This window comes from Aythya fuligula, chromosome 1 (assembly GCF_009819795.1).
Source record: "Aythya fuligula isolate bAytFul2 chromosome 1, bAytFul2.pri, whole genome shotgun sequence".
NCBI lineage: Eukaryota > Metazoa > Chordata > Aves > Anseriformes > Anatidae > Aythya > Aythya fuligula.
Window position 1 is genome coordinate 93,537,167 of NC_045559.1, and position 21,255 is coordinate 93,558,421.

A 21,255-nucleotide genomic window follows, 5' to 3' on the forward strand; every position below is an offset into this window, starting at 1 on the left:
GTGTATGTTTTGATCTTTTAAAAAAAACATCAGATTAAAGACCTGAAGCTATTGTGGTTGTAAGAAACCTATTGAGATCTTTACATAATTATTGTGAATAGTTAGAATAAAGGTGCCAAATATTTTTGCTGAAAATTTGAGTTAGTTTGTGTAATACCTGTTGAGGCTCAGAGTTTACCTGCCCCTGTCGAGACTTCATAGTTTGGAGGATGCTTCGTTAAGCCTCTCGCTCAAGATCTGTGAACAAGGTCAGTGTAACGTAAGCCATAGCCTATTACAAAGATTCAGTCAGCACATAAATTATTAAGTTCCCATGTTTATCCTCTTGCTTTGACTTGTTATGTGCAATTTGCAGATTCGTTGTAGTCACAGTAGGAGAAGCAGAAAAACTAGTGTTTCAAATAGGCAGACGGGTGTCCATTAGCTTCTGCTTAAGAGGTCTGACTGAATTGAAGCCCTGAACGTGGTCTGCCCCATCTAATGATGTAGGTGTCACGATGGGCAGTTGGGCTCTTGAAGTCTAAAGCAACCATGCATCCTACCAGCACCTGGGAAATGTGATCTTGCTTATTTGTCCTTGAAGCTCCTGGTGAACCAGGATGATCTGCAGAACATGTCAGTGGGGTTGAGCATCCTTCCTCACTGCGAGTCATGTTGCAGATGCTTGCACTTGCAGTGTCCTAGGTTGCACTGTGATCTGAATATCTCATCTCCCACCAGGACATTTGGCAAGTCCAAGCCTCGTTTTTGTTCTTCTATGATGAATCTGATTGTTTTCTCTAGAAAGTGGCACTATCTCTGATTTTATCTTCATATCCACATAATGGTTTGTTTAATAACAGATTTTCAAAATGCAACTACATTAAGTGAACCTGACACTTTTTTTTTTTTTTTTGAGGTGGATTATCAAGCAGTGTCATTCAGTTCACTGCAGTGAAATTAATTAGGACTTACTGTAAGGTAAATGAGAGAAGGAACTGCAGAATGCTTATCCCAATACTTAAATAAGAAAGGAAAAAATCAATGCTATTTAAAAGTTCAGCATTGACAAGATGAATTGTATCTCTAGTCTGACTTGAAACAGTTTCTGTAATTTAATATAATAAGGCCTGAACTAACACACTGTGAAATCATTTGCTATTATTTTTGTTGTTGTTTTGTTGTTTTTGTTTGTTGTGTTTTGTTTTGTTTTGTTTTTTAACCACAGTGGGAATTCCCATTGGGGTTGGGAGTTTGAACTGAGTATTCTTTCATATAGTGGTGAAAGTGCTTTTATCATCTATAAAAATTAACGCAATATTGCATTCATAGACTTGCCAAGTTTTGGTGACCAATATACTGGTGCTACAATATGGCTAAGCAGGGTTTACATTTATTCACAGTGGATTGTATTTTACTGTAATATGGCCATGTTTTTAGCGGGAAACCTGAGTAGTTTACCCAGCTTCCTTCTCATTTAATAGTTCATCAAATGGTACCTGAATTGAGATTTATCTCCTATTTCTAGAGTGCAGTATTCAATGTATGATAGCTAATTTGCCAGAATGATAAAATACATTCAAAACTATGCTGATAGATAACAGGATTTGTATTTTTGCTAAAATACATTGCTAAATTTATGCATTTTTGAAAAGAATAATTATGTGAATTGTCATACTTACTGACATGTCAACATGCTGGTATATTTGCTTTTCCAGGAAAGGGCTGTATAACAATTTCTGAGGGGTATTTACATCTTATTGAAATCTCCTGGTCACTTAATGTACGTTTGCCTTTTGATCGCATAAATGTGTTTGGAATTAAATGAAGAACAGTTTTCAGAATCCAAATATTCAACATTTGAAAAGCCTGATGACAATTTTGCTTTATTTATGATGAAATATTTCAATGGTAACAAATATCTGGCTGTATCGCTCGAAACTAACTTTCATCATACTAGATACATTAATACTCTTGCACGTCTTTTCGCTTTTGCTCCTTTTAACTTCTGAATTCCTCCTTTTAGGGCTATATCAGTGTAAGTGAAATTAGTGAGCTGTATGGCAATTCCACGAATATATCCCCTTCCACTCAGCCCCCCACAGATGCTGACGCAGTTTCCACTGAGCCTTCCACGGCTGTGCTGACGAGCCAGCCACAAAATAAAGAGGTTTGTTTGGGAGACACTTCCCTTTGTTTGCATTGTTCTTTCATGGCTGATTTTTATTTATTCATTTATTTATTTTGTCATTCAACATGTAACAAATTGTCCCAAAGGCAAACTCTCATCTGCCAGTTACCAAGTCAGATAATGGTTTAATAGTAAAGTTGAAGAAACAGTCAAGTTGAAGTTGTGTAGGTGGGACTTCAGAGGCCAAAAAACCTGAATCATTATGACCCAAGCAGCAATAAGTGACAATCTTTGCCTGTCAAATGCTATAATGTAATGCACCTGTGGAGAAACGGTCTGTGGACACATCTAATTACTCATTCAGAGGTGCTTAGGTGTTGGTTTTGTATGTTCTATAACTTTTTCTTCCTGTGAGATGATAGAAGCAATATATCTTGAATGTCTGGGGGAGAGGGGTAGCTTCTAATTATGTTAGCTATTCCACAGAGTCTGTCCAGTCTGTCTCTAGTTTACTCTTCCTTTTTCTCATTCTTTGTAATGTTTTTGAATTTGTAATGACCATAACAAATTTATAATAAATCCACTTCTAAAAGAATGGAATAATCTTATAAATGTAAACACACCTACTACCTTTGTGTGGCAAGAAGGCAGCAACTAGTTTTAAATTTGGCATTTCTGTGCTGCTTCTTGTAGTTAGATATGACTTAAGAGTTCCAATACAACAAATTTCCTTTCCTGCTAAATGCTCCAACAAACACAGTGCTAAAACTTCAGCTTGTATGTGCCATATCTTTTGAGCAATTCCAAAAAGAAAACTTTGTGTGTAATTTCTCTTTTTTCTATAAAGCTAAGATCACCTCTCTGTTCTGGATTTGTATTTCCTCACTCTCTTTCTCCTCGCTCTATTGCTCAACTTCCATCAGTCCATTGGCCTGCGGTCATGGCTACTCATGTAGATCCTATTCCTTTATCTGATACACCTCCTCCTCTGCCAGCTAAGAAACACCGCAGGCAACAACAGGTAACAGACTCAAAGCTGATAACTTGGGATTTATTTGTTGTTATGGTGGCCATGAAGTTGATTTACATGCAGAGTTTTTAGAGTAACATGGTAGATCATATTGCTGAGTGTTATACTTAAAAGCACTGCTCATTGAAAAATAAACATAATGTATTATAGAATGATAATGAACAAAAATTCTCCTGATATGAGTAATTCAGAGGCAAATGTTAATATTTAGAAGTCACTATAACTGTCAGAAGACTTGCAGAAATAAAGTTCAAGTGGCTTCATTTGAAATCCTCAATTATTTTTTCCTATGCATTTGAACAATGCCTCTCAAAACCTGTACTGTTTTGTCACCAATTCATTAGAATAACTTGTAAATGCATGTTTTTTTCTCTTTTAATTGAATTCCATTTGTACACTAGACTTCAATTTTAAGAAAAGTAATTTAGGTACAGGGACACATACACAGAAAGTATACATGGTTGTGATGCATTTTCTTAACATGCTTTTTATTATGATATTTATAGAAATCCTATGTAATACTGTGAAGCAGGAGGTACTATAAGATTTTTTTTCTATCCAATGAAGTACCCAGACTATTGCCTTCACTATATTCCGTATAGAGCATTGCTGAGCAAGTAGGTCAATTCTTTTTGTCAAAACCGTTTAACAAATTCCATTTGAAGCATTTCAGAAATCTGGAAGAGCGAAAGAAGCAGCACAGGGAATGCATGTACATGAGTGATACTTTGCCTCGCAAGAAAACAGCGCCGACTGTATCACCACACTTCAACAGCGCTACTCTTGGACGAAGCGTTACATCTAAAGTGCGTAGTGGCATGCTATTAATGGCCTTCAGATTTTTATATAAAACTATATTTTGTTTAGGGATAAGGTTACCTGCTACTCTATTGTAGAATTATGTAATCCCTCTAATTCGTAACTGACGTTGATTTTGAAAGAAATTCATGTTTATTAACATGTAGGAAGATAGGTGAAACCTCCCATCCTTCCAGCCTTTATATTGGCCTCTGGAAACATGGTGCTGTAATAGTAATCACACATTTATGATTGGTACATTTCAAGAATTATATTTCTAGGTTAGTTTAACTTGATTCTAGAGACTCAAAAGACTGTTTTCCTTTCTACCTAAGGCCTCTAGATGATAAGGACAAGGTTGTGTATAAAGTGACAGTATTCCTTATTTGTGACAATATTCCTTATTTGTGACGTGGTATATCAACAAACAAGAAATACTACTTTGCAAATGTTTTCATTTAATAGAGACTCCACACAACTGAAATACCTAGGGCTGATTGATGTGACAATGATATTAATGACAAATCAAGTTATTTTACCATTAATTGCTAATACGAAAAAGGAGTCTTAAAAGTATAGTTTTAAACAAATATTTGCAACTTCCCTACAGGGACATTTACCATTAGGACAGAGCAACAGCTGTGGCAGTGTGCTTCCTCACTGCTTGGCAACCATGACCAAAGAGTCAGAATCAAGAAGGATGCACAAAGGTAAGACCTTTTTTATTTGATTAATTTCTATTAAAAGTCAACATTTGTTCTTTCTGAAAATAAATCTGAAACTGGTGTTGCTATAGTCTACAGGGCTGTCAAATAAAAATTTCCTCTTTGGTGAAGAAAAACAAGCTCTAAATGCAATTTGCAGGTATAGGTAAAATAAGATATTAAGATTTTGGCATAGGCGTGCATGTAGTGTTTAAGTAAATGGTTTTCAAATATACCTCAGTAAACACTAAAAGTACATTGAAAAATACACATTGGGTTAACTGGGTAACCTGAGTGATTTTGAAGCAAGATAAAGATATTACATGTTTCACCCCCACCATGCACCCCCCCCCAAATCTTTTCATGGTACAATCTCAAAATACTTTTTTCAGAGGCATATATTTTTGCTTGGACCAAGTAATTCCCCAGACGTGCATTTAATATCATGACTTAGAACTGCAGTGTTGTAACCTGTCTTAAATATTTTAAATATTTGGGCTACAACATAGGAAAGAAGAGATGTTTCATGTTGAGTAAATAGGTGCACTCTTGGAATAGGAACACAATGGTTCTGGATGCAAAAGTTACTTGATCTTTGAAACATGATCTCATAAACTATGAGATTCCGTGTCTGCTGTTCATCTGCCTAAAGTGATGCACTTAATTTCTGCTTTAACAAAATCATTTGTTCGTTACTGTCCCATCTTCAAAAGGAATTGCTCCTCAGTGCCATCTGTCAGTTTCTTTTCTTTCAGGTATCTGCATCATCACAAAAGTTAGTGCAAGAGGACCCTATATAGCATTGACTAAGCTTGAGCTGAGACAGGATACATCCTTTTCTTATAGGACTTGTCAGAGATAGCAGGTATTAAAAGTCAAAAAGCATGACTGAAGTCATCCAGGATGACTAAATGCATTGATGGAAGGAACTTTGTTAGAAGGGTTCATGACTTACTATATTTGCTTCCTAGAACTGATCCGGTTGTGATGTGTTCTTTTTGTTCTTTATTTGTGCAGCAGGCCTTCCACAGACCTACTGTATTGTGTCTAACTTAGCTTGACATTTTTCAGATGCGGTACAAAAGGAGCTTCTTACTCAGTATGGAAAGCTTCTTTGATGTAATGCATTTCCATGGGTGGAATAGCCAGCAAGTACATTGAGACTCATCATTATGCTGTTGTGCAGGAAGCACTTTCAGCTTGAAAATCAGTAAGGGCAGCCAGGCTAAATTGTGATGGCAAGAGACTGTGTGTTAAAATGGAACCGTTTCTATAATATGATTGCAGAAGAGTATGTGTGACCTAAAACATAATTCTGAAGTGTTAACAAATCTAATACAGGCAAGTTTTTTTAAAAGGGTCAATTTATTTTTATGTTCTGTTTGTCACCAAGTAACTAAGAAAATTCTAAGAATATAGGCAATTTTTTTTTTTTGCCTGACATACTAGGAGATGATTATTCCTTATATGATCCAACAGTCTGAATGGAAATAGTAAGTTATGAGGAGTGCCTTAGGGGATTAATTTGTACTAGAAAAGAGACTGGTCCTAGACAGCCTGTTCTGACACATCAGCTTTGTGTAAGGGAAATAACGTTGCTGACAGAAGCTTTATTTGAATTCCCACAGAGTTTACACAGAGAGACAGTCAAAACATGAAGGATACTGGAATACAAGGACTGTTTGTGGTTTGACTGTCTCCAAGAAATTAACAAAGGGCTTATCCCCTTTGTGCTCAACAGTAGAGGGCCATGAATTTACTTGTGTCAGAGGAACTCGAAGAGTGTAACTGCTTTCTCTTGTTAAAGCACTGTGGTTCTGGGCTGGGGAGAGCTCCTTAGTTTCAGTGGCACATAACAAAAGTCTCTACACCGCTCTTTCTGCGGGTACGGGCATCCCATTATAGTGCAGATCTCAGAATAAGACGGATGTCATTGTCAGGCAGCTAGTCATGTCCTCATCCCTTCAGAGCACAGGCCGCAACGCGGTCATGGAGACTGCTGGACAAAGAGGATGATGCGCTCCTGAAGCAGTGGTAGGGACTCAGCACATTCCTCAGGGCTTAAAAGTGTTGAGTCGACTTCTAGGCCAGACATTTTTGCTGTGTTTGTATAAATCTGAAGAAAGAGTCTTCAGCAGTTCTTGGAGGAACTGGTCACCCAGCTAGTTTAGAAGTGTTATGTGGGAATTACTAAATTAATAATGGTTCAAGTTTTCTCTGATTTGCTTTCTCCATTTTTTCCCATTTCTGTCCAGGAAGCTAAATGTAAAAGTCTGAGAGAGAAAAATCAGCATTAAAAATGAAGTCAGGAAACGAAGAACAGCCACTCGAGTTCAAACATGGATTTCTTTGTGCAGGAACTTGAAATGTCTATGAATAAGTTTTAGACCAAATCCAGTAGAGACCCAGCAGGAAACACTTTGATAAATTTTCCTTGAAATAAATGAATAGTGGCTGTCAGTAATCATTGCTTGAGTTAAGTGTTCTGTCAGTTGTTCTTAAGAGGAGACATCTTTAATATAAATATTAATGGAAAAAGTATTTCTTAGCAGCCATTCAAGAGGTGCTTTTGAAGAACTGTACTTACAGATTCAGCTCCTGTGGAGAAGCCTTTCTAAGCGAACTAAGGAAAAAAAAAATAGAATGCAAAAAAAAATGTTGTTTGATGCAATCTAGATACCAGTCTCTGCACAGGTGGAAACGGGCTCAAGAAGTTCCCGTGGGTACCTGTGTAAGGAGAGATAGGAGGGGGGCCTTGTGCTAGCCCCCACAAGGTAGGGGATGGCTAGCTGTGAGCTGCAGCAGCATAGGACTAGCCACAATTCTGGGAACAGTACTGTTGAGACAGATGTTAAGTACCAGCAAGATGATTAATCATATGCTTCTTAAGCTGTACTGAAAAACAGAGTACTAAGGGCAACATATATATGTGAAGACAATGTGCGAAGCTTTTCAAAGTGGTTTGCTTTTCTTTTTCCTTTTACTCCCTTATAAAACTCAGGAAAAGCTAGAAAAGGTATGAAAACATCTCTATACCTGGCTGTGCCTGTCATTTTTTGGCAAAAGTACTGATTTCATCAGCACTGTCAAGTAATTTCTGAAATCTCAGATTTAAAAAAAAAAATAAATAAAATTGTAAAATAATGATAGTACTTCAAAAAGTCTTGTTCCTCCTGTCAAACTGTCACAACAAAACTTCTGGTTAATGCTAATAACTGCAGAGCTGCAGCTTTGTGCAGGCCTATTTTTTTTGCTTCTTTGCTCATAGCCAAACAAGTAGAGCAGAAAATTTGGAAGTCTTTGCAGATCTGTGGGTGACAATGACAAGGTAGACATGGGCTTCCTAGTTTGGCATGTTTTCATACAAAAAAAAATATATTTTGACACGTTAATTTCAACATTCAAGGAGAAAAAAAAAAAAAAGTAATAATGGAAATTAAAGAATATGTTATACCAAGACTCTTTTTTTTTTTTATGAAGTACTGCTTATTGATGTGCTTGACAGTGCTGCTTTTAATAACAGCTTTTCTCCTATAACTTTGACCTCTCTATAATTTTGTGGTGATATATTTGTTTTTTTTTGTGGGGGGGATTCTGTTACAACTCCTTTGGATTTTTTGGATGCTGTGGCTTTACGGATATTGTAATATTTTGCTGAACAGTCTGTCTATTAACAGTTGAGTTTATTTTACTAAGGAGAATACAAACCGATGCAATGGGAAACATTTTAGGTCCTGTATTAGCTTAGACTTGTGTTGTTTGCTTGTGGGAAACTTTTAGTGGATCTTACAAGGAGTTGAATCTTTTATAATTGCATGTGCTGTGAATAGGTACCTGAGCAGTTAATAATACTTTAACAAATCAATTTTCCCTGTGTGATGTGTGAATTGGGAATGGAAATGTGTTGCTTGAGAGGCATCTTCATGTTGGTATACAGCTGATCCTGAGCTGTGAACTGCCTGTTGCTTAAGGCACAAGGAGCAAATGAGAGCATCACATTATGCTTTGCTTCTGCGAGTGCACATAATTTTGCAACCAAACTGCTGTAGTGTATATATATAGAGAGAGACATGCCTTTCAGTGTTTAGTTACATTTGCATGATTGCATAAATATAACTGCCAAATGTTTTACCTAAAAATGGGTTCTTTATCTTCATTAAAAAGTTGAGGTTTTTTGGATTTGGACTTTTGGAAAGTATTCGTAAAGCTTCGTATATTTCGTATATATTCGTATATTCCTCTGTACCTTTCAGATGGGTTTATTTTTCAGTCAAGTGCAAGATATGAAACTAACATTTCTGAGTAGCCCAGCTTTTGCAAAGGGCTCCATAGAAAAACATTCATGTAAATGCAGTTTCTTTCAGTAATTTATTTTTTCTCTTTTTCCATAATGAATAATTGAAAACCATTTTGCAGGAGCAATTAGTCATTCCAAAGGTTCGAGTATGAAAGGTAATTGTGTATCTACAATAACGGCAGCATTTGCCATAATAAAGGGAAGAAAACAGACTGCACATGTAAATCAGTAACATCTGTGTTGTGTGATGCTATTATCTGTAAATGCTGAAGTGCATCTGTATCCTTTTTGTCTCCTGTACTAATCAGAGCAATTGAACTTTCATTGAAATGTAGCGTTCTTTCAAGTGGCAAGTACGATTCTATTAGTTCCTTGGAAACCAGCATTAATTGTCTACAAAGAAGTCTTTGTATTGTGCAGAGGAAAGTGAAATGGGGAGGGGAGAGGAAACAATTTATCTGCCTTGGAGATGCTTGGAGGGCTTGATCCTTAATAATACGCTCTAATTATGCAGCCTTAGTCATGCTTTTCATACACCTTTTGGAGAATAGTATAGCCTTTCTAAGGTAGAGCTGCATTAGTTGACTCCCTGAAATGAAATTCACCTAACTGACATATCCAAGAAAACAGCAGACAGTAGCCATGTAAGTGCAGGTAGAGAATAAGGCAGGAGAATATTCCCACTTCTAGTGAGTTTTCCTAACAACAGTGTCTTGATGGTGTCTAGTCAAAATATTGTGTGAGCTTAGTATGTTTGTCAATACTTTTCCCATGCTTCCGTATTAACTTAAATATCTGGTTTCCTGTCTGAAAGGGAGATTTTCGTTTAGCGTAACAGTCGCTTTAGTCTCCAACTTTGCCACCAGCTCACATTTTGGGTCAGGATTGTGCAGAGAGTATTATAAACTTGACTGAGCACCAAAGCTGTGAGGAAGCATTACTTCTTGCATGGACTCAAGGAAAGGACAAGCAATGAAGCTGCATTCATAATCAGACTAAAAAACAGACAAACTTAAAATGTGTTGTAAAAGCTTCAGCAATTAAAATGCCAACAGTCTCTTATTCTCTTCTCTACATCAAGCAAGCTCAGCCTGCGCTTTACTGCAACCCAAAGTTCCTCAAACACACAAAAAATAATCCATGTTCAGTAAAAACAACCAAATAAGTACTTAAGATCTTTGATAATCAAGAGTATCGTTTTGTTTAAAAATAATAATAATGAAAAATCAGTCGTTATTCTCTTAGATCCCTGAATTCAGCTGTATTGCTTTGGCGAATAGGTCTAATTTGTGTGTTGAGTTTTCTTAATACAAGTACAATAATCTATGTGAAAAGGCAGTTATACTAATCTGCATATATTTGTGTCCGTCATAGATAAAACAGGTATTTAAAGATGTTCAGCTATGATTCATTTATTAAATTAATTTTCTAGTACTGTGGTCACAGAGCAGTTAAGTCTGAGCTGGTAATCAAAATGCTCTTGCTGTTAACACATCATGCTCAAGTCACAGAATTTCTACGTAACACAGATGTTTCCTCTATACTCTGTAGGGTATAACCATCAACGTATGTGTGAAAACCAAAGGCAGAAATCTCCTGAATTCTACAGCAGAACAGCATCCGAATCTAATGTGTATTTGAATAGCTTCCATTACCCAGATCGTAGCTACAAGGACCATGCCTTTGATACATTAAGCTTGGACAGTTCGGACAGTATGGAGACAAGCATATCAGCATGTTCACCAGATAACATTTCCAGGTAAATAACCTTTATTTCTGATGCTGTAATGGTTGTAGGGTTATAACAACAAAGGGAATGTGTGAATGTTGACGCTATGGTAATGTGAATGCTGCTAACTGGTTAAGAAAATGTAAGATTGTTAGATAGGTGTAATACCTGGTATTTTGTGTAGCCCTTCATCATCAAGTTTGACTATCATCTCATCTGTTTAAATAAAGATGGAAAATAAAAATATGGAGAAGCTAAATGGTATGTTGAAAGCCACATAGAAATCAATGTCAGTCCCGAACTGAAATTCTGATGCTCTTTTCAGACTGGCATAATTCCTGAGCTTCCTTTCCTAGTTGTTACAGGTTTCCTGTGATAGGAAATATCTCTTGAGATACCTGCGTGTGATGAAGTACATTCGTTCTGTATATCCAGCATGTTAACTTGCTAGATACTTAATGCTTACGCTTAATGCTGAAATAATGCTGATACTTAATGCCGAAATGCTTGGGAGTCCTCTGGCAATCCTTTTTGCTCTTTCGCCTCCCATTTCTGGGTCAGTAGAAATGAAGAGATGATTCTGAAAGGCTTAGAGCCCTCAGCTGCTTTTCTTCTCTTCAGAGACTGTCAGCTCAGAAACTGCAATTAAAAAAAACATCAGTGACCTGTTTAAAAAAAAAAAAAAAAGAAAGAAAGAAAGAAAAAAAAAAAAAAACAAAAAACAACAAAAAAAAAACAAGTCCAGCTAAGTCTGAAAATCGTGTGAAAACAATTTTCTTCTGACAGTCTGGTTTTAATAATGGTACTTTCACTTCTGTGCATAGTCTTGCCCCAGTAGGTTCACAAGCATCATCAGAGGCTGATAATTAAATACAACGTGATTAAGGGATTAAGAACCTCTTGTTAAATGCAAGGACAGCTTTTCTGGGTAGCATGTTGTGTTTTATTCAACATCTGTTTCCTGTAACAGGTTACCAGCCCTCTAATTTCCTCCTGTAGCGTTCATCACAATGTCAATGTCAAGGATTTTAGAAAATACTAGTGGCGTTGGTATGGGACTGTCTGTTTTTTGTGGTTGTTGTCTGTTTGTTAGCTTAATTGTAAAACATTAGGACTCAGGTTCTGAGTAGTTTTGTTTTAGATACATAGCTAGTTTCTGATAGCTGGACTATCTCATCAGTTAACTCATCTCTGCAGTGCTAAACAAATCAAGGATGAAAGAATTGAACTAAGCCGAAGTATTAACTGGTTTTATATGGGAAAACCTACTGCAGTTAACCAAATTCCAGGTTGCTCAAATGACTTAAGTATGGCCCTGTTGCTTTTATGGAAGTTCTTTGACCCAGATTTTCTAGTCACATCGACTAAACATACTTTGGCCAAACTTAGGCTTAGATATCTAAGTCAGTGGCCTTTTTTTTTTTTTTTTTTTTTCCAGAGACAAGTTTTTTTTACAACTTATATTTCAGATGGATTATACTTTCTCTGCAAGCATGGGTTAAGGGAGGTATTTTGTATTGTACTGTATCCTCTCACGATGCACATCCTCAGTATCAGACAGAGAAATGTCTTCTGAAGACTTCATACTTGTGACAATGCTCCTGGTCTTACAGACCACCTGAGGCATATTCAGAAAGCTAAATTTGTCAGTCTGTCATGTTTGTGTTTTTGTTTTTTTCCCCTTGCCCAGGACACACGCTTGAACTTCCATTCTGCAACAGTCCCTTCGCAGCTGGTCTGTGTGCTATTGAGTAGCAGGAATAAACCTGCCACCTAACACCTACTTCCACTTGGGTGATCAGTTAGTATTTTCAGGATAATCCTAGGTCAAGTTTCTCTCTGCCCTGAACACTTGGATCCGTTCAATTTCCTCATAATGTCTAGTGGCATCAGTAATGGTAATACAGTGTTAAATGTTTTGCCTGATTATCATAAGATGAAAAATAAAGTAGAGAGGCATGAAAATGCCTCAGTTGAAATGGCTGTTAAATTGACATGAAACAAAGAAACTGTATTTAAAGAAAGAAACATGGTGTTGCTTGTTGGCTGCCTATCAGGCACTAGATAGTGAGTGCCCTTTGCAAGAGAAAGAATGCAATTTGGCTGAGCTTTTCAATATTAACTGGAGTGTTAGCAGAGTATCTTAAGAGAATACTTCCTCTCCCAGTTAGGTATCTCGTTATGGGAGCTAGGGGTGAGATGGTAGCACCTTCTCAGAACATACAAAGAGTGACCTCCGTATGATGGAACGAGTATCTGCCAAGGCATGTGGAAGTGTACTCAACAGATTAAAATTCTGACAGATCATATGAAGCAGAAAATCACCGCTTCATTATGGGCTTGTCTGGATTAGAAATTACAAGAGTGTTGTCAAATCCTTAAAGATTAAGATGCCTATGCTAGAAGCAAAACATCACTGTGAAGGGCAAAGGGCAGAAAAGATGTTCTCCACACCAAGTACCTATCATGCTTTGAGGCAAATATAAGTTTGCTTAAAGGAACAGTTGATTCTTACATTAAGTTGGGATATAGCAGTGGGTACAGTAAATATCTAAAAAGAGATATTTTTTTTTTTTTTGAGAAATCTCCCCTCAGATGAGGCCAGAAACACAGTAGGTCTGTTTAGCGTGCTGTAAACTTGTTTATCAACTACATGTTAAGATCCCTTTGCTCTGTCCCCCGCCATGAGAATGAGATCCTTATCACTGCAGAGTGTTTGCGTCTAAGATGCAGAAATGACACCACCTCAGATAGCTAGCTGAAAGTGAAGAAGTGTCATCTGAGTACCCTTCTATTGCAAAATAGAGCCAAAAAGACAGGCAATGGTGTGACAGCTGCGTTGTGGTGGGCCAGGATCTATCACTCTTTGTCATTACTTGTTTCCTTGGCTTGCCAGTTATGTTAACCAGTAGGCATTATTTGACGCTGCTCTGTGACTGAATGTGAATGTTTTTTACAGATACTTCTTAATAATCCTTACAACCTCCATCTAAATCCTGCTTAAATCCTCCATCTAAACAGATAGTTCATGGCCAGAAAGGCCTAAATGGTATATTTAGATGACTACTTATGCTACCTCTCACAATCAGTGGTGTGTTCTGCTAGGACATGGTAACTGCCTCCATATTCTGTTATCTGAGAGATGATGATGGATCATAGGGGACTGACAAGATGCATTTTTAGGTACCTGAGTCTGATTTTTTTCACGACTCTGCATGGGGAATATAAGCATTCAGTGTATCATGTATTTTGTGTCGTTTTTATGACATGAGGCTACTGCACCGAATTGGATCGGAACAGTATCAACTCAACTCTTAAACTGTCAAATGTTGGACTATAAAATATGGCTTTAAATACCAAGTATTCTTTTAAGTAACTGTTTCATTGTTTTTTGTTTGTTTGTTTTGTACAGCGCTAGCACTTCAAATGTTGCAAGAATAGAAGAGATGGAGAGACTTCTGAAACAAGCACATGCTGAAAAGACTAGGCTGCTTGAGTCCAGGGTAAAACATAATTTTATGAGTAAAAATAAGAGTGGGCATATAAGTTAGGTAATACCCTCCTAAATGCAATATTGGACCCTAAATAGTTGACATCTAATTGAGACTTAAGACTTTGCCTCTCCGTCTAGAGGTTCAGTCTGGTTTCACTCTCATGGTGTATCTTGGAGCCCATGTGTGGTGACTGCTATTTCAGTGGGTGAGTTGAGGGCAAAATCCCATCAGAAGCTAATCAGCATTGCTCCTACAACTGCTGTGAGAGTTACTTATGAAGAACCTTCATTTCTAGAGTGGTAGTATTTACCAATCTGAATTGAATTCTCAGTCCACTGTGCTGGATATATATTTCTGCCTGCCAAAGAGGCAAAAAGAGATTTAGTCCTAGCTAGAAATTACGCATCAACTATAGTTTCACACATAATTGCCCTTCATGTGCTGTGGTATTTAGGAACGGGAGATGGAAGCTAAAAAACGTGCTCTGGAAGAAGAGAAACGCCGCAGAGAGCAACTGGAAAAAAGATTGGAAGAAGAAACTAGCCAGAGGCAAAAACTAATTGAAAAGGAGGTCAAGATACGTGAGAAACAAAGAGCACAGGTGAGATGCATTGGCATGAAATGATTTTTGATGCTAGACTCCTTATTGATAGAGGAAGCAAGTCTACTTCTGCAAATGATAAACAGAGCTATTTCCAGTTAAAGGGATGGATTTAGTATTTCTGAGGTGTAACTGTGTCACCAAAAGCATGTTTGGGTTCTGAGAAACTTAGATGTGTGGGTGTTTATTTAGATCTAAATAATAGCCTAGGTCTGTTCAGCATTTTATACCTGAAGTATAAATGTTAATCCTTTAAGGTTTGTTACTGAGCAGGGGCAGAGCAGGTTGGTTTGTTTTAGTTTCGTTTTTTTTTTTGCCTGAACAATATAAATTTGTGAGATTGTTAAAAACAGTGTTGTTTCTTCTTTCTTCTAATACATACAGTATTTTGGAATGTGAATATTCACTTCCCAAATATTTGACTGGAAAAAAAAAAAAAAACGACCAACAGATTAAAAAAAAAATAATTTTAATCTCCGTATCTACTCTGGAGAGGAAACAATATTTTCTCTGTTGTTACTGGGACTGTGCAACATGGGAAACATTATTTAGTTAAATAACTAACGTTATTTAGATTAGATTAGGACATCATCTCTGACATCGTCTTTGTTTTCTGTTAGGATGTATCTTGAGCTTTCTTCAAGTTTAGAGGTCTTACCTACTTGTTTATTCCACTACAACTAATGAGATCTACATGGTACAGCAAATAGACTAGGCAGTCATTTTATTGTTAGTATGGTAAGACAGTAAGTTGGTATAGTAAGACTTCCATCTTAGTTATACGTGTATGAATGCAGAAGATTCCATATTGCATTTGATATATACATGCATTTATCTGTGCTACTTTTGCTAAATCTTTTTATTCATTACTATTATATATATATTATTGGCCTTTTTTAATGGATAACACTAGGGCAACCTCAGTGGAACTTTAGGCTGTTTCTCCCTAAGCATATTTATTTCTTTGTTTTCATAATAAAGTGAAAAAAAAAAAAAGTTAAATGGTATGTGTACTTCAATTGAATACCTTCTTTGTGTCTATGAAATTTTAATGACAACTCAAGTATGGCATAAACAACAATGCCATGCTTATGTGAAATTGGAGTGTGGATGTGTTGTAACAAAATGCCCTATCGGTTACTGCTAGTTGGCAGACTTAGCAGAGGCTGAAGACTGAATTGGCAGGAAGACAAAACATATCTTTCAGAAAGAACGACAATTTTTTTTATTAACTTTTTTCTTTCCTTTGTATTGCTAGACCCAATTTCAAGACTTGTTTTATTTTTTTCTCCAGTACTTCCTGACACTAAGAAATGTCAGCTAGACGAAGGAACTCCATCTTTGCACTTGCCAAACCTAGTTCCAGCTTGTATCATACAGGACTGCATAATTTTAGAAGGGTGTTAAGAGCTGTTGCAGGCAACATAGCTCCCATTGCACGAAGAGATTCTTGAGAATGCAATGAGAGAAAGTCCCTTAGATTTGTGACTCACAGTGGTATTTAAAAGGCTAACTTTAGGCATGGTGCAGGGGCAGATTAGATTCTCCAGGTTCTCTGAAGTCAGTGTACAGAGAGACAGGGAAAAAAAAGAAATGGAGGAAGGAAATACTCCTTTCACAGGTCATTCAGAGCCACCTAAATTAGACTTGTTCTGAATAGCACTGTGTTGTAGCTTCTGTCAGCACTGAGTGCAGCAGGAGCTTTGGGGGAACATGTTTTCTACATTTAAAATGAGGTTTTGTGCCTAGATCCCTTCAGGCATAGGAAATAGGCATGCTCCCTTTAGCTGGCAGAGGTCCTACATCACTCCTACTTGTTCTCCCAACTTATCCTATTTGGCTTGATGCAGACTTAGTCCTGAACTGGGATCAAGATTGAGGCACTGTTTCCTGTGCTGCTCAGCTGTCTCTTGCAGAGGGATGTGCTTCAGCTCTCTGTGCTGCATTGCTGATTGTGAATCAGATACCATGTTTAATTAGTTAGTTCATAAGTAATTCCACTTCATTTACCACAACCTTTGTAAAACAAAATAAGGGTTACAGTTCACTCGTTCTACCTAATTTTTGGATAATAGCATGACTTTTTTATTTTTATTTTTCATTAATATATATGTAACAATAAAATTATTAGAGTTAGATATGCATAGTTTATATCTAGCCCGGAAAAGTAAACGGTTTGCTGAACATCACACCATAGAAGTTCTTACACTTCATCTAAAGCAGCAACACTGTTTTCACATTCAATTCATGTTTCAGTTCTATAACAACTTGTCTGTGCTGTGGCCCCTGTTTTTCCAGCTCATCAACTGATGATTTCAAGAAGATCCCGTGCTCTAATTTCAGTTCTATCAAGGTGCATAAACTTTGTAAAAGTAATTTTTAAGGATCTTTAATACAAAGAAAACAATAGCTGCAGCAAAACTTGTTTATTTTTGTTACCATCATTTTAGAATCTACGGGCTGTTTGCAATTATGACCTCGTAGCAGAAGCAGTGAAAGAGAAGTTAAGATTTATGTTAAAATAATGATCTCATTTTCTTTCTTACAGGCCCGTCCCTTGACTCGCTATTTGCCCATTAGAAAGGAAGACTTTGATCTGCGAAGTCACATTGAAACAGCTGGTCACAACATAGAGACCTGTTACCATGTCTCCCTCACAGAGAAGACCTGCCGAGGCTTTCTGATTAAGATGGGAGGGAAAATTAAGACATGGAAAAAACGATGGTTTGTTTTTGACAGAAACAAGAGAACTTTTACATACTATGCAGGTAGGTTGCAGGATCACTGTTAGGCTATATCTGTCCCTCTTATTTTCCTGTGAACTTGGTTGAGTTATGAAGATGTAGTGAGTCCCAAGTGAAGCTTACAGTTCTATTTTATTTAGTATTTTACATATACCCTTGGGATCGATGCAGTCTCTTCCCTACTGTTTAATCCTAATGTCAGAAAGGACACAGCAGTGCATAACAGATGAAGGGAGATGTGGACAAGGAAAAGGAAAGGAAACGTTTCTAGTACATAGAATAATGGGTCCGCCTAATTTATTTTTAAATATGATATACTTCAATCAGTGACAGAACAATTTCTTGTACCCGTCATAAAAGAGTAAAATTTATGATACTTATCATAAACATTAAATGGAATGCTTCTGGAGTCCTATCACTTGATGTACTGAGAAGTGTTTCAGAATATTTAATACAGAGAAGTAGACTTCTGCATTTGACATATTCTGAGAGTCTAAGAAATTTCATAATGGACAACATGTAATACTCAAAAGAGTTTTCTGTAGACAACAGTGTGTTATAATATGATATCTGGAGCCATTACAACCAATACGTTGTTATCTCAGGTCAAAACCAGAAATTAGGAATTTAAGAATTTCTATGTCTAGATAGCTGTGCAAACCTATACATAGTTTGACTCTCAAGTTTCAGAGGAAGCCAGAAAAATGATTTTGCATTGTGAATTTTTGTTGTTAGGAAAGGCCAGGCAAGGGCAATATGAGGTGGTAATTGCTAAGAAGCAGAAAACATCCAGTACCAAAAAGCTCAAACTGTTCCCTTTCTTTTTATGACATAACTGCTTTCCAGAAAGTCGTGAGGAACTTAAAATTGATGGTGGGCATTGCTCAGTCCATCCTTTTAGAATACATTATTTGAGTTCATTACATATCAAATGGCTATTTCTTACTAGTTTGCAAAAATACTGTGAAGAATGTGAGAAGCAAACATTCTTTTTTACTTTGTTCTTAACATCTGGTTTATTGGTTAGCGAGGCCTGTAACATACAGTAGTGTCCCCATCTGGTACTGATTTTTTATTTCTTTTTAAAGTAGTTGTGTTGCTAGTTAACAGTTTTGGTTTTGAGTGCAGTACAACTGCCATAATGCATTTTAATTACCAAAGAAAACTTTTCATAATGTCTCAAGGACTACAGCCAAAAAACAGTTTCATGAGAATTCTGTAAGACCTGAGCAAAAATGCAGCTGCCTGCATGAGTAAGGATCTGTCCAGATCTCTAAATATATAGTAACTTCCAAAATAAAGTCTGGTACTCTATGTTCAGAAAAAAAATAAACTCTAAGATGAATATACTGGTACATTGCTTTAGTTCTGCAAATCTACTAAACTGAAGAACTTATCCTAAAATCTGAAAATATTGTACACAGACAGTATACTTTGCTGTATAGTATTGTATTTGGCTCTGTATAGCGTGTGCTGTAATGTAGTAATCTTATACCTCTACTGGTCCCCTATGGGCTGGCAGGGAGATTCCCAACACAACATCATTTTGTCTATGGGATTTCTTTTTGCCATCATCTGACACATTGGAAACTGACTGCCTCTACTGATAGGATGTAAGCTGAGGTCATAAGAATTGAAAACAGCAGCAGAATCTCTCATGAGACTAAGATGTTCTGTTTGTCAAACATGTCTGTTTAGATGACTATTGTTGAGGTGATACTAACTTAGGGTCAAAGGTATTATATTCCCCAAATACAAGAGTACTGGAAGAAGTTTGCCCTTCAGTATCACATGCAGTTCTCATTTTCTGTAACATCCCCTGGGATTATTTAACATTGCAGGAAAGCAGTAGGATATTTGAGATGCTTATCTGTCTTTGTTCTTTTCTCTTGTGAAATGTTACAGTTGAGTGCTAAGTTTATGGTCTGTATTCTCCTTGCCCCAGTGAATCACTAGCTGATGCTGGGTCAGAAGGTAAGCACGTTGTGCTCTATTGGCCCATATGCTATGGACTGTTCTCTGTCATGCATTAAGGCACCAATTATATGTAAAGCTAGACTTCAAATTCTTTTTTAATTCAGCCTCCTTTCTAGATACAACACACTGTCATACTTTGTCTGTCTTTCCTGATTGGGCCTGCATAAAAAAAAAAAAAAGAATACCAAATGAGAGGTCATGTGCAGGCCATATGGAAAATCAACCTTCTTAAACTTTTTCTTTTTAGAATGTCCTAATAAGAGCTAAAGATGATTTGAAACTTTTGTTGGATTCTTAGGCTGGAACTTCATATATGAGATCTCTTGCAAGTAGATACCTAAAGTAGTTCAGAATTGACACCCCGCATATGCCCACTTCTTTCCATTTCCTTTCAAGGGAGGTTGTCAGCTGTGTCAAATGTGTAGATATCTGAACTAAAGTGAGAACATTCCCAGCCTTTATTTCAGCTTTGCTGCAGTGGGATGTTGGTGCCACAAACACAATTCTCCTGGGTACAAGCTACTGCTTATGAATAGCCTCTCTCAAGTAACTGTCCGTTCAGTCATTATTATCTCTGGCACTTCTTCTCTGCAGCGGGTCTTTGCTTTGGAAGGGCCCCTTTGGTAAAAGGGGCAAACGATGGATAATTAATTTGGCTTTTACCTTAGGTGTCACAGAGTAGGAAAATGTTCACAATTACAATGCTGAAGCTGGTGTACAGGAACTCTGACCTCTTGTAAACTTTTTCATGCCTCAGAGCTCACAGAAACTTGCCCATGACCTGGTAACCTTGTATTTGAATACTAAGTGTTAGCTTAAGACTATGGGAGATAATTATGAACAGGAGGAAGCATTTGTAAATAAGTATAAGCACAAATGATATTCTAATGTAAAGCTTTTGCTGTCAAACTGTATTTCAAAATTATTTTTCATAATTTTCTTTGAAGGAAAACTGGGTCTTAAGCTGCTAGCTATGTTGTGGTACTTTAGCAATATCTGAAGTCTGGCTGGTTTTCATGTAATTGGAAGATTGGGTTTATCTCGGAGACATCTCTTCCCCCTGTTAGCTAATGCTGGACAAAAGGTTTAAATGCTTCAGTGAGGGACTGACTTAAAAACACATGAGAAAATTACAAAAGCCTTATTTCCTTGGAAACAAGTCAGAGAAGAAGGCAAATTAAAGTAGGAAATACATCTCTTTTAACTCAACCATCCAACTGAAAATTTCTGGGGAGATTTCACAAGCAGAAGTGTTAATCTAGTAACTTAATCTGCTGAATATATATAGAAATGCAAATTAGCCTTTTGCTTCTTCAAGTGCTGTTCATTTCAGTTTTAAAATGTAACTTTCCCTTTTACATTTCAGACAAACATGAAACTAAATTAAAAGGTGTAATTTATTTTCAAGCTATTGAAGAAGTCTATTATGATCATCTAAAGAATGCATATAAGGTAAATTTTTTTTAACTAAATATTATATGGCAGTACCCGAAGTATGCTAGCTGCTATAAAGTTAAAGGGAGAGCTAACGTTATTTAAAAACAAACAAAACAAAAACAGGATGGAAGAAAAGGAAGATGAAGCCAGAGTAGCCATTAGCACTGTTATTTTACACTGATGAAAGCAGAGATGGTCCCCCATGGCATTTGCTGTGAGGACTGCCTTACTCCACAGGCAAGATCACTGACATCAGTGGCTTTGGTAAATCGAGAGATGGCTGTATGCATCTGTCATAAGGAGGGAGTTAGCTGCTACTTGCAGCTGATGGCAG

General features: G+C 36.9%; 1 protein-coding gene across 7 annotated transcripts in view; it reads left to right on the forward strand.

The window, feature by feature from the left end:
* Positions 1-21,255, forward strand: part of PHLDB2 (pleckstrin homology like domain family B member 2) — a 63,297-nt gene that overhangs the window by 39,708 nt on the left and 2,334 nt on the right. For 4 of the 7 annotated variants that reach the window (XM_032181267.1, XM_032181294.1, XM_032181277.1 and 1 more), the window contains 9 exons: positions 2,006-2,149; positions 2,958-3,131; positions 3,806-3,946; positions 4,549-4,648; positions 10,491-10,698; positions 14,081-14,171; positions 14,617-14,763; positions 17,312-17,531; positions 20,851-20,936. In XM_032181267.1, coding sequence (XP_032037158.1) covers positions 2,006-2,149; positions 2,958-3,131; positions 3,806-3,946; positions 4,549-4,648; positions 10,491-10,698; positions 14,081-14,171; positions 14,617-14,763; positions 17,312-17,531; positions 20,851-20,936 — 1,311 coding nt within the window. The remainder of the gene's footprint in view (positions 1-2,005; positions 2,150-2,957; positions 3,132-3,805; positions 3,947-4,548; positions 4,649-10,490; positions 10,699-14,080; positions 14,172-14,616; positions 14,764-17,311; positions 17,532-20,850; positions 20,937-21,255) is intronic. The other 3 variants (XM_032181304.1, XM_032181315.1, XM_032181326.1) reach the window with 2 other exon arrangements.